This window comes from Anneissia japonica, unplaced genomic scaffold (genome assembly GCF_011630105.1).
Source record: "Anneissia japonica isolate Jap-2015-1 unplaced genomic scaffold, ASM1163010v1 scaffold670_len1213532_cov191, whole genome shotgun sequence".
In the NCBI taxonomy this organism is placed as follows: domain Eukaryota; kingdom Metazoa; phylum Echinodermata; class Crinoidea; order Comatulida; family Comatulidae; genus Anneissia; species Anneissia japonica.
Window position 1 is genome coordinate 1,090,322 of NW_022693499.1, and position 18,134 is coordinate 1,108,455.

Here is an 18,134-nt window from a genome sequence, read left to right on the forward strand (position 1 = left end):
TTTCCAGACATCGTTAAGCTTATTTCTCAAAGCGCCAGCATATTTTAGGTCATTCCAAATATCGAGAAGCTTGAAAACAAAATACAATTTCCGTTTAATAAACTAGATGTTGCTTCTATGGCTTATAACACGACGTATGGTGCCCATACCGTAAAAGGATGTGACTCAGTCATAAATAAAGCCTGTTGAACCTCATAAACTTATATATAATTAGTAGACGGTAGAATTGGAACTTAGGCCCTATAAATTGTTGGTCAATATTATATCTGACCGTAACCTTCAATACCCATGTGTAGGTGAAAACGGACACCACAAATCTCATCTTATTAGCGTGCAACTGGTGGCTTTAACAAAGGCTATCAGCTCCCAACCAGGATCGTAGTTCGTGCAGTAATGCCCGCTTACTTGGACAAAGCGCATTAATCACTACACACCGTTTTACCATACCCAGTGATACTTTTACCTGGTTGAGCCTTATATCTGTCTCTTATACACATCTAGATGTGTATAAGAGACAGGTTACAGTCGAATTTACTTTCTAGTTTTCAAATACATTTTAAAATATGCTTGTAATAAAACGGATAATTCGATAGCTCCTGCTATCTTTATTGTTTACTCACTTTGTATTACAAATGTGTACTTAAAATTACACAAGGGAAGTAGGATGGGGGTGTTTGTGTTTGTGGCCGCCTTACTTACAGTAGAAGTTTATTGTACAAAGTGGTACAAACACTTAGTAGACCTCAAAGTGTTGGGTTGAGTTGTTAACATCCGATATAGTACGTGTGTGAATGTACACATCCGGTGGTGGCCAGAAGGCTAAATTTCGACGAAACCAACCTTTTCCCAATGGTCATTGTAAAAATGTCCGACAATGCAGTTTATAGGTTGCGTTGGCGGGTACCATTCAAGAATTAACAATTGGACGATGACGTGACAGTTGAGTAGTTTGAATCGTAAGAAGGACACGAGAGTTCTATTGGTTCAAGAAACTTGTGACGGGTTTTTCTTCTCTTTCTGTACAATAGAAGAAAGGCATATCGGTAGCATGTTACATAAAATTCGAATGCAACCAACTATTTGTAAAAGTAGGCCTAATTCGAGATATGACTTTAACATTATTTTTCATTACAATAAATAATAATTGTTTTAGTAAGCGGTAAATCTTATTTCTACTACTGTCATAGTGTAATTATACCCGGTGCGTCGTTCTGTATTTGGACAAACTCCTAAATGAATTCACTGGATTGTTGTATATTAACTTGTGTTGTGTGTTATTAGTTAGGATGATGTGGGGGTGCCTGTGTGTGTGTTTGAACGTTTATGTTGTTGCTGTTGTAGGTCTAACCCAGCAAACAGGGGAGGCACTAGGATATAATTTATGGGAGGGGAGATGTCCGACTGTGAGGGGGCTAAGTGTTTATGGGTGTAACTATAGCGCGCAGCGTTATCTGAGGGCCAAAGGCCCGAGCCGGGGTGGGTATGGGAGGGGAGTGTCCCCTCCTCCCAAAACGAGATTTTTTTTTTTAATTGGGACTTCTAGATGTTCTGCTTGACTGATCAGACACAGACGAAGCGATTGCTGTGACAGATTTGGCTTGGCGTAGGCAGTACAGTACTGGGATGGGAAAACTAGGCTATTTTTTTGTTGGTCCGACTGCCCTACAAGCTTTGGCCAATGAGGGTGCTTGACGAGACCAATGGGGGGTTAGGTCCTTATCCCCCCCTCCGCCGGCCACCCTTCCCTCCCCCTGCTGGCGCCACCCTTGCCAGCAAAAACAAAACGTTATTATAACGTACGCGAAGATTAAACGTTCTGGTTAGGTTATACCAAACTTATAACACGACGTTGCAGCAACGTTAGCAATGTTATTTAGTGGATATTTACGTTAAAAATATTTACTTGTGCTTCTATATAAAAAATTGTTACACCAAAATATAGCGTTATTATAACGTAAAATGTAGCTGGATATTTAATCATGTTTTTCTCTTCAAAATTGTATGCTATTTACATGCATTTTTGTGTATGTTTGTTTGTAAATGAAGAGTAATTGAATTGAATTGAACTGAAGAAACTTATAGGTCTATGTTGATTATACTATCGTATAATATTCTTACCTGGACCGAAAGCACACTATTGCAATGATCATAATAATCAGTAATATTATAACACCTGTCAAAATCAGTATGAGGTTTTTGTACGTTTCCGTCCAGCCCTGCAAAACACAGTACCGGCATCATTAACATTCAATAAAAATAATTTCGTTATAATCATAACTTTTGATATTTATTTTAGACTGTGATATCTTTGAATGGAAATAAATAGTATACAGTAGACAGTTCATTTTCAATCACTGACAAATTCTCAAATGAATTGCAATACAAATATATATTTGCATTGCCGACTTAAGACATAAAAATAATCAAAACTTGGATTAAAAATACATCTTTCATTCCCTGTTCTGATGTAGTTCGTGGTCTCTGGGTCATATTTATTTAAGGCAAGTCAATTCAACAATAAAGATAACTACTATACAGCTATCGATGAAGTGTATACCTCAGTGTTTGTTTCCGTTTCTTTGTATAGTATGTACGGTTGCATTCGTCGTTCTGCTTCCCCGTTCGGCAGCTCCTCAACCATGTGTTTAACCTGAATGTCGGGTACGAAGGTGTCATTAACAAACACCACAAACGCAACCCTGGTGATGGTGTCCCTAAAACAATTCAAGTTCAAATTTAGAAATAGCTCAAACTATTAAAGTTAGAAATAGAATCAATTAGCAAGAATTTTTGTTTTTTTTTATCTGAGATAACCCTTAAGCATATCTAACTATTGAATTGTTCTTAAAAGTATAAAATAAAAACAATGTTATTCAAGCGTCCGCTAACTGGCGAGGACAACATTTTCAAATTCCTAACTAAAGTGTTATACAATACACAACTGTATTGTGCATAGGAACAGGGAGAAGGCGGTAGAACCAAGCGTGTAGCAGATGAGCTCGTTTTGATTTTACTGTATTATATTATGAGATGGAATAGACATAGCATTTTCATCATCTGAACGATGTAAGCCTAAGCGAATAGATAATAAGAGGCAGAGAATTCTTAGATTGGCCCCCTTAGATTTCTTTAAAATATTGCTGACTTACTGTAATAAGCCTAGCGATTTAGGCCTAAGTTAAGTATTGTAATATGCATAAATACTCTCAATCCAGCAGTCATGACTAGCAATCGTATCCATACTTCAGGTTTAAAAAAAAGAAATAGGCCTATTAAAATAGCAGGAAAATTATCAAAGGCAAGATTGGCATTAAATATGCTTACGATTGATCATTTAAACTTGTAGAAACAACGATGCATTCAACTCGTGTAGCGCCCTTTGCATGGTCGTTTTCTCCGATTAGATCTGCAAATTTGTTCTCAAGTTCGTTTGTGTTTATATCGGTTCCCTCTATATCTAATTTGTATCCGTATTTCTGTGAATCTGGGAGAATTTAAAATTTAAATTAAAAAAAATACATGTTGATACATTAAAATTATTATTTGAAACATTGATGTTGAAAATCAGATGGTATTCTTAAAATTGGTTATAAGCTAGGCCTATAATCATATATTATACAAGAACGCATGCTTTACTATTTATGTAAATATTGTTTGTGTAATCTTTTTAGAAATTGGCAGTCTAATAAGCTCCAAATGCTAGCTCCCCCTTTCAGCCAGGAAAGGGGGACGTTAGCGGGCGCTGTTAAAATTTTACAGTTAAATTCAGTCAAGACACGGTCGAATGTAGAAACATTTCCTCAAATCTGGTACAGTCCTCGTACCGAGCGGTGTAAGGTGTATTGTAAGGGGCTCTCTATGAGTGGCGAGACGACCGCAGCGTCCCTTATCTAGCCCGGTATATCTAGGTCTTCTCAACTTGACTGATTTCAAGCCCAGCCTCAGCTTGCCTGTAGTACATACGTTGTCACGGACTATTATTATAATCATGATTTTATTTATTTTTCTGGCACTAAAATATTTTGTAAAAAGTGCATTACCATACAAAATTCAACGATCGGATGGTGATATTCAAAAAAAGTTGCTGTTAAATTTGAAAGAATAAAATATATGCCATACACATATAAATTAGCCCAACATTACTAAAGTCAAAAAAGAAATAAATGTTTGTGTGTACTTACCAATTTCACAATGTCGGCCAGTAAATGCGCCAACGCATTCACATTGGTACTGATCATCCATATCAATGCATCGTCCTCCGTTGTTGCATGGCTGACTCCTGCACTCATTGACGTTAATTTCACAGATCTTACCATCAAATCCTTTGGCGCATGTGCAATAGTATCCATTTAAAATGTCTTTACATTCTCCAGAATTTTTGCAGGGGCCACTGCTGCATTCGTCGATCTGAATATCACACGTGTCTCCATGGTAACCGGGGGCACATTCGCAAATGAAGTAATTCAAATGATCGGAACAAGTTCCGTTATTTAAACATGGATTGCTTTCACATTCGTTGACATCAACGTCGCATACGTCACCGGAGTACCCAGGGATGCATGTACACAGGAAACCGTTGATACGGTCTTCACAAGTTCCCCCATGCTGACATGGTTCGCTCGCGCATTCGTCCACGTTTGTTTCGCATGATGTACCATTAAATCCGGGTTGGCATACACAAGTGAACGCACCATGTTCATCTACACATGTGGCACTATTCTGGCAAGGGTCACTCTCGCATTCGTTGAAGTCTATATCGCAAGTTGTACCATTGAATCCTTGTGGGCAGTCACAATAAAATGAAGCTATGTTATCGGTGCATGTTCCATCGTGCAAGCAAGGAGAACTGAAGCATTCGTCAGTTTCGATTTCACATAAATCACCCTCAAAGCCAGTTCTACCACAATAACATTCAAAATGGTTGATTTTATTCCGGCACTGTCCATTGACACATGGTGAAGACTCGCATTCATTTATATCATACTCGCAATCATGTCCATTGTAGCCTGGAGGGCAATCGCAAACGTATTCTGCGATGAGGTCATTACATTTCCCGCCATTTTGGCAAGGACTACTGTGACACTCATTCACCTCTATCTCACACAGATTTCCCTGGAATCCAGGCAGGCAAAAACACATAAAGTAGTTAGTTCTATCCTGGCAAGTAGCGTTGTTATGGCATGGATTACTGCTACATTCGTCGATATTTGTTCCGCAATGAGGATCAGTAAATCCCTGAACACATAAACACTGAAAGTAATTGACACCGTCGATACATGTTCCGTTGTTGACACACGGATCGCTTGCGCATTCGTCGACGTCATTCTCACATGTAGCTCCGTCAAAACCTGCTGTACAGTCACATACGAAGTAATCGACGAAATCGAAACAAGTTCCATTATTCAAGCAAGGTGAACTATCGCATTCATTGATGTCAATTTCACAATGATTACCAGCATATCCACTTGCGCATGTGCAGTTATACCCGTTCACTAAATCCTTGCAGTTGCCATCATGCATACAAGGAACAGATACACACTCATCTATGTCTACCTCACAATGATTTCCATCAAACCCTTCTTTGCAGTCGCACAAATACGTAGCAATGTCATCTATACATGTTGCACCATTCATACATGTGTTGTTGACGCATTCGTCAATGTCGATTTCGCAAAATGTACCGGTATATCCCGGTGAGCATTCACAATTGAAGATTCCGATAAGATCATTACAGGTACCAGCATGCTGACATGGGTTGCTCTCACACTCATTTATGTCAATATGGCACGTGTCACCGGAGTAGCCATTAGGGCAGTCGCAGGTGAATTGACCTACTTCATCGTGGCACGTACCTCCATTTTGACAAGGATCACTCTTACATTCGTTTATTTCTTTATCACAAACTATTCCTTCAAAACCGTTCGCACAAAAACAATTGAACTGGTTGATTCTGTCGGTGGTACATGTTGAATTGTTCGCACAGGGACCACTGAGGCACTCGTCTATGTCCGTGTCACAAAACTCCCCGCTGTAACCCGGCACACACTCACACGTAAACGTATTAATGCCGTCTACGCAACGTCCCCGTATGCAAGGAGGACTAGGCCTAGCGCATTCGTCAATGTCCTCTTCACAGTGGGCACCCTGGTAGCCAGGAAGGCAGGTGCAGGTGTACCCAGCAATTTTATCCGCACAGGTTCCGTTGTTCTTACACGGTGCACTTGCGCATTCGTCAATATCCACCTCACATTTCACACCAATGAAACCATCAAGACATGTGCAATGATAATCATTTATGACGTCATCGCAAACTCCTCCATTCAAACATGGTTCGTCTTCTAACTTGCATTCATCTGTTTCATTTTGACAGGAAGCACCTGTCGAAAAAAGACATCGCATAGGTTAGCGTGTCTTCTGTTATTTTAATGGTGGTTCATGAATCGTATCATTAGGAACCAATCCAATGTACACGTCTTCACGAAACCATTGAAGGATGCGTGCGTGTGTGTGGGGCGAGTGTCGGCGTCTTTGTACATAAGCAAAGTCGAAAACAAGGCATGTGGTTTCAAGTTATTTACATTCTCAAAAATAAAAACACTGTACTTAAATGATTTTAGTGTCCTTATATTTTAAATAGTCGTGAACTTTTGTGTATGTATGTCGGACTCCTGAACGTATACTGATGTAATTACTGTATATTGTAATGGGCCTACTGTAAGTAAACTTACCTTCGTAGCCAGCAGCGCATGCGCAACTGAATTGTCCAATCTGATTGGTGCAAACACCACCATGTTGGCACGGTGAACTCGCACATTCATCAATTTCAGTTTCACAATTACTACCTATTGAAAAACGTATTAGGAAAACTTTATGCCTTGGTCGTTTTTATGCTTATATTATTAGTATTATCATCACCATAGTTGTTTTACACATACAAAAATGCCATCAAAGCTGTGAACACTTTTTAGTGGTAGCATAATAGGCTAATTTTTTATGATCATAAACAATAAAATACTCCGGAGAGATGGCATTATGTTGCTACATGTAGGCCTAGTTATATTTTATTTAAACAACATGAACTATTTTAAACTTGTCAAACTGAAAGTATTTAGGAAAATGAAAATAGGCCGATAACAGGATAACAAATAATTAAATAGCAGAAATACTGTTCATTCATATATATATAGGCATTATATATATATATATATATATATATATATATATATATATTTACATATGTATAGTCATTATATATATACTGTATATATATTTATATTTTTCATTTCATTTCATTCGGGCAATGCCCGACTTTATTCGCTCATAGAGTTATAATTTATAATGAAGTGAGATTTTTTCTTAATTTAGAGGCAACATAGAGAAACTTAGATAAATTAATTTGTAAATCATTATATCTAAACAAACTTAATAACTTATGACGGTTCGGGTTAACCCAGAAGTGCGATGGCAGTAATGACCTTCTTTCTGATTTATAGGCAGGACAAATAGATGTGTATAAGAGACAGGTTATACCCGTTCACTAAATCCTTGCAGTTGCCATCATGCATACAAGGAACAGATACACACTCATCTATGTCTACCTCACAATGATTTCCATCAAACCCTTCTTTGCAGTCGCACAAATACGTAGCAATGTCATCTATACATGTTGCACCATTCATACATGTGTTGTTGACGCATTCGTCAATGTCGATTTCGCAAAATGTACCGGTATATCCCGGTGAGCATTCACAATTGAAGATTCCGATAAGATCATTACAGGTACCAGCATGCTGACATGGGTTGCTCTCACACTCATTTATGTCAATATGGCACGTGTCACCGGAGTAGCCATTAGGGCAGTCGCAGGTGAATTGACCTACTTCATCGTGGCACGTACCTCCATTTTGACAAGGATCACTCTTACATCTGTCTCTTATACACATCTTTTGTTTCCGTTTCTTTGTATAGTATGTACGGTTGCATTCGTCGTTCTGCTTCCCCGTTCGGCAGCTCCTCAACCATGTGTTTAACCTGAATGTCGGGTACGAAGGTGTCATTAACAAACACCACAAACGCAACCCTGGTGATGGTGTCCCTAAAACAATTCAAGTTCAAATTTAGAAATAGCTCAAACTATTAAAGTTAGAAATAGAATCAATTAGCAAGAATTTTTGTTTTTTTTTATCTGAGATAACCCTTAAGCATATCTAACTATTGAATTGTTCTTAAAAGTATAAAATAAAAACAATGTTATTCAAGCGTCCGCTAACTGGCGAGGACAACATTTTCAAATTCCTAACTAAAGTGTTATACAATACACAACTGTATTGTGCATAGGAACAGGGAGAAGGCGGTAGAACCAAGCGTGTAGCAGATGAGCTCGTTTTGATTTTACTGTATTATATTATGAGATGGAATAGACATAGCATTTTCATCATCTGAACGATGTAAGCCTAAGCGAATAGATAATAAGAGGCAGAGAATTCTTAGATTGGCCCCCTTAGATTTCTTTAAAATATTGCTGACTTACTGTAATAAGCCTAGCGATTTAGGCCTAAGTTAAGTATTGTAATATGCATAAATACTCTCAATCCAGCAGTCATGACTAGCAATCGTATCCATACTTCAGGTTTAAAAAAAAGAAATAGGCCTATTAAAATAGCAGGAAAATTATCAAAGGCAAGATTGGCATTAAATATGCTTACGATTGATCATTTAAACTTGTAGAAACAACGATGCATTCAACTCGTGTAGCGCCCTTTGCATGGTCGTTTTCTCCGATTAGATCTGCAAATTTGTTCTCAAGTTCGTTTGTGTTTATATCGGTTCCCTCTATATCTAATTTGTATCCGTATTTCTGTGAATCTGGGAGAATTTAAAATTTAAATTAAAAAAAATACATGTTGATACATTAAAATTATTATTTGAAACATTGATGTTGAAAATCAGATGGTATTCTTAAAATTGGTTATATAATAGTAATACAGTATCATATTGAAAATGAATAGCTTTACCTGTGTATCCGTTGGTACAAATACATTCGTAACTGTCTTCCTCGTCTTTACAAGTTGCACCATTTTGACACGGGTCACTGTTGCATTCATTCATTTGTTTTTCACAATATTTTCCTAAAGAGACAGTATATTTCAGGTAATTTTATGTTTTGCCTAAAGAGAATGTTACGATGCATGTTAAATTAGACAAAAAGGTAAAGTTAAAATATGCAACAAGAGCAAAATAAAATAAAACCCTGTATAAATATAGGCCTATTATTATTATTATTATTATTATTATCATCATAATCATCATCATCATCATCAGCAGCAGCAGCAGCAGTATCATTATTATTATAATAAAAAGGGAACACTGATGTTTGTTTATAATTATACATAATCAAATAAGTAGAAATCAGTGTTCGAACAAAGGAACCATGATGCAAAGTATATGAAAATTCATATATTTTCTTTGGTAAATGGTAACCGCAGGGCTAACATATTTTCTAAAGATCAAATACTGTATATTAATCAAAACCTAAAAGGTGTTTTTTGAAACATTGTTCAAGTCATTTAAGCTCTCTCTTAATGCAAAAAATAATGACCCCAGATTTTCCAGATTTTGCATTGGTTGGCTTATGCAAAATTTATCTATCTAATTTAAAACCACTCGTGAAGTGGTTTGGTCGTGAGAAAATCAATTTTGGCAAGACTTCCTCTTGGATCCCAAGGCGTTTAATTGTTTGTTTAATGAAGGAATCTGGAGAATAGATATACATGTACAAGTCAAGGCTGTTTGTTATTAACTCTTATCAATTATTACTTATACACAGTAGAGCATCTGGGAGTGAAGATACTTCCATTTCATTTTAAAAAACGAATATAGTCAATGAAATTAAAAATAATAAGAATATAGTAATTATAGTCTCACCATGTAAAAACGAAAGAGGGCTAGTGAATTTATGAATTGTTTATTTTGAAGCAAGTTAAACTACTTTTCTTACCACGATATCCGGCTTTACATTTACATTCATATCCGTTCAATTGGTCTACACACATTCCATTTTGGTGGCATTTGTTAGTTTCACAATCATCTGTGTCAAAACTACAATTAGGGCCTTCGTATCCTGCTATACATTCTAGGACACCCGTCTCGGTATTGCAAATGAAGTTCGAATTCTCTGGAGGAACGCAATGTTTTGAACAATCTGGTCCGTAAAAATCTTCATTACAGTATACTGCCACATCGATCAACGTCACGCATGGTGCTCTAATGTGCAATGCATTTAGGAAATGAATTAATCAATTGTTTGTATACAATTGTGTAAATCAATTAAAAATTATGTATATAGGCCTAGGCCTATATATTGCTGTACGATATTAAAAGCATTTATTCAGTTGGTTTAACTAAATAGAGATAGGCCTACCAAGTATAATAATAATTGTATAATATGTATATATAATATATAATAATAATGTATACATAGGCATATTTATATTTTATATATACATATATCATACATTTATATACTACAGAATTTTACTTATTCGTCTTTAGAAAGTTTGGCTGTAAAATAATGTTTACTCTTTGTAGCCTCCTTCGATTGGGAGTCTGACCGTCTGTAGATCTGACTTATTGGGTTGAACTGTAAGGTTTTTTAGATGATAAGATACATTGGCCACCAAGTCATCCTCGTTCTTCTTGTCGAAGTCCCATACCGTGAGGTATAACTGAATACTTCCCTAGAAATCAGCAATTAAAATAAATGTTGAACATAAATGATAATAATTAATACTTATAATAAGAATAATAGTTAAAAGCTAACACAATAATAATAACAATAATAATAGACGGCCTAATAAAGATGTATAATAATACAATTAATAATAATAATGATAATAATAATAATAACAACAATAATAATAATAATAATAACAATAATAATAATAATAATAATAATAATAATAATAATAATAATAACAATAATAATAATAATAAATCGTAATATTTACTGTATGCAATCCTACTCACGTGCCATATGGGTAGTATAAATATCAGTGGATTGTCCAACTCTTGTTCATCGCGGCCTTTGAGCTTTTTCGGAAAATCAAAGTTATCTTTATTGTGATGGATGACGCCGGTGTTAATGCAGGATGGGTCTGCTTCCTCTTCTATAAATCTAATAAAAATTAAATATTAATGACGTAAATATAAATTACGTGTATTTAGCTAGCAATCCCATAGGCCCACCAAACGCTAGAAGCATAGAGATGAATGTATGTTTTATACAAGTGCATGACCATTGACCATTCATGAATAATTTATTATGTTGTAACTCATAAACGCCCCTTCCACCACCACCTATTTCTATGAGCCTACACGTATTGATAGAGGGTCAAAATTTATACCTATCAATTTGAGACTATGGAGAATCAAAACTGATATACGCATCAATTTGATCCTATGGAGTGTCAAAATTAATACTGTACGTCAATTTGAGCCTATGGAGGATCAAAATTGATACGCATCATTTTAAGCGTATGGAGGGTCAAATTGCTAAGTATTAATTTGAGTCTACAAAGGGTCAATATTGATATGTATAAATTTGCACCTATATATGATATCCAATCACTGACATCCAACCCGTGCATAGATGTGACAGATAGTTTGTACTGTATGGGATTTAAATACAGAACTGTTATTAGTGTTTTTAGACCTACAAGAAATTAAAATAAAATTGAAATTAAATTGTGTGTATTGTTCAAATAAAAATCACTTACAATTAGTTAGAGTAAATAATTATATCGATCATGGAGATTATGAGAAATGACCATACTTGGTTTAAGCTCAACTAGATTCACCACTTATTAATCATTCTCATCATGTAACTGACCGCAAAGGCTACCATTGGCGGATATATTTTAATGAACCATGGACACACCATGCTTCAATCATAGAAAAGGTACCGTAAATTATATTGGGTTTTTTTTTTTTTTTTTTGCTAATGTTTCAACTTTCAAAATTTACCGTACCTTTTTTCATTTTGAAGACATATTGAAAATCGATTGTCACATTCTTTTTTTCTCTCGCATTTTGGGCCATCTTGGAGGCGCCCTGAGCTATTGAATGACACTAAACCCACTTGAAGACTTGCAGACGCATTCACTAGTTTCTGAAAATAGATGACAGTGATTTTTTTTTTATTTATCACTTGCAGTGGTGGATCCAGGAATTTGAAATAGGTGTGGGGGGGGGGGGACCGGGATATTATTTCCTCCCATAAGTTAAGGCAGATATTATAGAGGGCGCTAGTTTAGGTCAGTTAGGCGAACTGATATACATGAATATGCATACCTGAGCTCCCCCTCGCGAAACAGAATTCAGTGGTGTATCGAGTAAGCTGCAGTGCTTACGGGCTAAGGATATCGGCATCGCCGCAGTACGAAAGAAAGCTGCTGTTTTCTATCGGCACTGTCGCAGTGCGGATAAGCTGCTGTTTTCTATCGGCATTACCGCAGTCTGAGAGTGCCATTTCCGGCCAACTAGAGGTGCCATAATCATTAATTGGTGGATCCGAGGTGGTCTACACTTCATCTGTAAAAGTCCCTCCCTGGGTCCCCTCTATTTCGAATTACTGGACCCGCCACTGTATTGTGAAAAAGTAGTGTGGAAATATGTTAATTGCATTCCTAAAATCAATTATTAGATACTACTAAAGGCTATAGAAGCCAAATTTTCCGGGGTAGGCCTATTAGCCCTCAGCACCCCCACCGGGGGCCCTATACCCAAGAATTCCATATTTTGCAATTTATTCTCCTCAATTCTTTATTCTCAATTTATTCTTTCAACCACGGATCGACGCCCTTGGTCTTCATTAATACCGTAATATTTTAATTAGTTAATTAATAATTCACTAATATATTGATATAAATATTGTGACCTATAACTACAATTTATTAATATATTTTAATTAATAAACATAAGAATCCTGCTACGATTTTTTCAGGTCAGGAGTTGTCATCAAAAAGCGGTAAATTTTCAATCGCGACCTCCGTATTTGTCGGTTAATGGAAATAGCAAAGATAAACATATATAATAATTAGTTTATAATTATATAAATAATAAAATTATATATATATATATATATATATATATATATATATATACGTACAGTTTATGTACAGCATGGTCTTTAAAAGTATTTTAAAAAAGCAGAGTAATATTGAATCTGGCTATTTGAGTACATAGTTATAGGCTTTGATACATGACAACGCGTAGTTCAATTGTTCAATTTTCACTGTGTCGACTACAAACACTCGACCGACTATCAGAGATGTTGGCCTACAATTGCTACAAAGTTTGTAGCAGTTGTATGACGGATGTAGGCCTAAACGTTTTTCTTGGAGTCAAATTACGAGTACTTTAGACGTTCGGACACAGTTGTTAACTTAAAATTTTACAATTAAACATTTTTTATGAGAATACATTTTACTTATTTTAAAAATCACTGTCAATTAACAGACAGTGAGCGTATTTGCTGTATTCTTTTGCATGACTCATGGGCTGGTAAAATTTTAAGAATTTTTTGTAGAACCGTATGTAAATCAGTGAAAACTATTTTTTACTTCAATCTGTTTTTGATCGTTTTAAATGAGCTATTCATTCTTTTTTTTGGGTAGACATCCTTTAATAAACAGTACGTCATATATTCAGTGTAAAGAATATCGTCAGTTTTGTGGTAAAATTATGATTATGATATGCATGATATATAAATCTAGGCATATTACTTTTATTCATGTTGTATATGAACGAAATTTTTGTGAAAAATCAACATTAAAACAATACATAGAATTGTCTTAATAATGTGTTCGAGCATTTTCAAACGTGTATCCTTCAGAACCAGTAGTAACCCTACTTACAGCAGATGTATGCTATAACTTAAAACTACTACTACCGAGGAGGTTTTATACCTCCTTGCTACTACCAGGGAGTTGTTATAACAACTCCCTGCTACTAATTAAATAACCGACCAGATTCAACGCTGTTTTTTATACTTTCAAAGACCATGCTGTATGCAAACACTGTCTACTCTAGGCATTGGTATATTATTATTACAATAGTCCATTGATTTTCACTGTGTCGACTACACTAACACCCGACCGACTACCAGAGATCTTGGCCTACCCAAATACGCCGTAGCTTTGCTCATCTACAAGAAACGCACATTAAATTCAAGAACTTAATTAAATTTCCTAAAAGGTTCTAGCAATTTTTTCATAATTAAACAAAATATTGTGTATTAAAATATTGTCAAAGTAAGGCCCTGTAGAAACCATTTGAAACAGCCTCTGGTAAAGCAATTTCCGTGAATCCAGAATTCCTAGGCCTACATCCTTATGTTATGGTCAGTAGTCCCAACATTGTTGCATGCTGAGGTGGGTTTTGAAACTCCTGGTAAATTTCGCAAAAAAAATTATTTGATTTTGAACAATGCAATATCAGGCCAATTAGAGTTGCCACTGCACCCCTAAAGCTTCCGGAGCTCTCGTATTCTAGTGGCTTAGATGACCAATTTAAGATTTCTGAGGAGGAAATCTAACAATAACAATGCTGTACAAATTTGAAGAAAATAACATTGCCAATTAATTGGGAACTCAGGCTCAATTCAAGTTCAAGTTTTAACAGTGGAGCAGGTATAGGTAAATCGTTGATCTTTCTTATGACCGACTCCACTGGCAATTAAAGTGAAAAAAAAACCTCACACAAACATTTTTAAAGTATACGATAATATTTCTGTGAATTTGCCCACTGAAATTTTAAATGACCAGCATATTTTGGTAGGGGGACGCATTTATATCAGGAATGTGCAGCAGTATCTGAAACAGATTGTAACGTTTAAAGTTAAGCAGACACTAATTCATTGTCCATACACTTACATTCACTTTAAAGAACACTGATTTATTAGGAATACAATAGTTCATCATCAATAATATACTGTTTAGAATATTGCCATTATATTTCACATCATTGATAAGCTATCAAAACGGGGTCCACACGCTAGTCACAAGTTCATAAGTCAGCTAGTCATAAGGACAATTGTTTATAATGTTGGTTAGAAACACTGGTCATAATTTCAAAAAGAATCGTCTATTCATAAAACTCATTATCTATAAGGTTCGCTAATCATAAAAAAAAGTTCGCTATTCATAATAATGGGTTTACCAGTCATAATCAATTGAAGAGTTCGCAAGTTATAATAGAAAAATATGACTGTTGGTCATAAGGTTAGCTAGTAATAATAAAAAGAGGATCTCTAGTCATAATAGCAAAATAGGACGATTAGTCATAATTAAAAAAGATATTTGCTAATCATAATAAAAAAAAAGAAGAGTTTCGCTGGTCATAAAAAAAAGTTCGTTAAATACATTCTAAAACGTCTCAGAACAGTTATGCTCCAAATTGCCCTGTTACTTTAGATAGGCCTAGTAGGTGGTTAGCCCCTGAAGCCCACATTAAAATTGTCAGACTGCTTGTCAAACCAGTTAGCCCCACACTTCAAATATAAACAAATAGATAAATATATAATATTCAAATTAATTAGAATATTATTTATTATGACTTCCAAGCTGCGACCTTAACCTTATCTTGCTTAACAATAGCTCACCTATGTGTAGCCTCTTCAGTCAGTTGTATAAAAGTCCATGGGGCTTAGATCTGCGCGTATACCCTATAGCTAATGTTATGACTAGCGAACCTTCGGAATGTGAACCTTATTAATAGCAAACATTATTACGAAAGCCCATTAGTGCCAATAAAGTATATGTTCAGTAATCCGTAATAACGAATTACTAATTCGTAATTACGGATTGCTAATCCGTAATAACGAATTAGTAATTCGTTATTACGGATTACTAATTCGTAATTACGAATTATTAATCCGTAATTACGAATTAACTAATTCGTTATTACGGATTCGTTAATTCGTTATTACGGATTACTAATCCGTAATTACGAATTAGTAATCCGTAATAGCGAATTACTAATTCGTTATTACGGATTAGTAATGTGACATTGTTGAAAGTAGTTGTACACTTTATATTTCTGCATTATGTTAAATTAATTAGCTTTGATCATTTTTTGAAGACGAAACGTTGACAATTGAACGATACACTTGTATGTATTATGTATGTTATACAATGTTCAAGTTGTAAAGAAAATAACAATTATTGACGAAAGAACGTGAATTGGATGTGTTGTTTATTGGACTCGGATGGCCCAATAACATCTGCTTTGACAACTTTAGGCTTACCATTTCTGATCGAGGAGAAGTGGAATTATTATACCAAAATATTTGAATTTTGACGATTTTTGTGGCGGCCATTTTGAATTTCAAACTGACTGACATCCTATCTTTTTGAAACTATGTTTATTAGACTCAGAGAGCACAATAACATATGATTGCAAACTATGTTTATTAGACTCAGAGAGCACAATAACATATGATTGCAAACTATGTTTATTAGACTCAGAGAGCACAATAACATTATGATTGCACACCAAATTTACCATTTTTGATCGTGGAGAAGTGGATATATACCAATATTTGCAACGATTTTTGTGGTGGTCATCTTCAATTTCAAAATTGCTGAAATTCTAGATTTTTGAAACTATGTCCATTGGACTCAGAGAGCCGATTAATATATGATTAGACACCAAATTTACAATTTTTGATCGAAGAGAAATGGAATTATATACCAAAATATTTGCTTTTCGACGATTTATGTGGCGGCCATCTTGAATTTCAAATGGCTGCCATCCTAGCTTAAAGAAACTATGATTATTCGACTCAGAAAGCCCAATAACACAAGTTAAACATCAATTTTACTATTTTTCAACGAGAAGAAATTGGATTATACTGTGGAACATTTAATTTTCGACAATGACGGCAGCCATCTTAAATTAAAAAATGGCTGCCATCATTGGTTTTTGAAACATGTCTCATTGAATTCAGTGACCCCAATAACATGTAGTTAAACACCAGACTTACGTTTTTTCATTGATTATAAGTAAAGTTATGAACCAATATCTGAATTTTGGCAGCCATATTAAAAACGGGTGCTTAAACATGTTCCGCCCTTTTTCTCGGGGCACCCCCTCCCGCTCAATTTTTTATTTATACCCTAGTGATGCCAAATCAGCAGAGAAACCTTGGTCCCCGAAAAGTGGTCACAATAATAATAATAATAATAATAATAATAATTTGAATATGTATTAAGCGCTCTTATATATGCGAGATTACTAATCCGTGATAACGAATTAGTTAATTCGTTATTACGGATTACTAATTCGTAATTACGAATTAGTAATTCGTTATTACGGATTACTGAACATATACTTTATTGGCACTAATGGGCTTTCGTACCTTTATGACTAGCGAATTCTAACGAAATAAATAATTCGGTCGTTTACCACCGTATTATGAGTGAGGCGGCAAGCGCGCGGCAAGTACCGGTGAAAAGTGTGGTGTTTTAACCTCATAAGAGATCTCTTTGTAGATAATGGCCCGGGTCGTATTTTCTTAAGTAACCACATCCGTAGATCCTTCCTAAGACTCTTCAAAAGATTATAAGGCAACTGGGAGTGTTCTTATGGTTGAACACCGCGAAGTTCATTAGCTACCGGTATACTAGTAAGCCCTATCTGTACGGTACTGTATATAATGTGTTATCGATATGTGATCTGTCTATTACATAACCCGATCTCGAGAAAATCAGAAATGTTTTTAAAGATTCAAAATTCAATACAAATTGTATGGCAAACAAGCTAACCACTACCTACCACTACTAATTGCATCTGCTATTCTGGCCTACTAATTAAAAAACAATTTACATCAATTATTTTTTTTAAAGAAGCCCCGTCTGTGCTTTGCAAAAGTACCTCGATAGAAGCCTAAGCGTAAAATCTTAAACAATGTTCTGAAAAGGTTATTCCTTTATATAGTAAAAATAATATATATATATACATATATATGTATACATATAATATATATATATATAAATATTATATATATGTATATATAGGTATATATATGTATATATATATATATATATAAATAATAGACGTTTTTTCAGGATGATTAT

The 18,134-nt window shown here is 35.2% G+C and overlaps 1 protein-coding gene across 1 annotated transcript in view; it reads right to left on the reverse strand.

Moving 5' to 3' along the window:
• Positions 1–513: 513 nt before the first annotated feature.
• The window catches only part of LOC117100774 (fibropellin-1-like), an 18,947-nt gene continuing 1,326 nt past the window's right edge, over positions 514–18,134 (reverse strand). The window contains exons 2-12 of the mRNA XM_033240589.1: positions 12,027–12,166; positions 11,026–11,173; positions 10,579–10,736; positions 9,998–10,263; positions 9,015–9,128; positions 6,729–6,842; positions 4,182–6,377; positions 3,325–3,484; positions 2,558–2,714; positions 2,119–2,216; positions 514–1,017 (exon numbers count right to left, since the gene is read on the reverse strand). Of these exons, the coding sequence (XP_033096480.1) occupies positions 915–1,017; positions 2,119–2,216; positions 2,558–2,714; positions 3,325–3,484; positions 4,182–6,377; positions 6,729–6,842; positions 9,015–9,128; positions 9,998–10,263; positions 10,579–10,736; positions 11,026–11,173; positions 12,027–12,166 (3,654 nt within the window). The 3' untranslated portion in view covers positions 514–914. The remainder of the gene's footprint in view (positions 1,018–2,118; positions 2,217–2,557; positions 2,715–3,324; positions 3,485–4,181; positions 6,378–6,728; positions 6,843–9,014; positions 9,129–9,997; positions 10,264–10,578; positions 10,737–11,025; positions 11,174–12,026; positions 12,167–18,134) is intronic.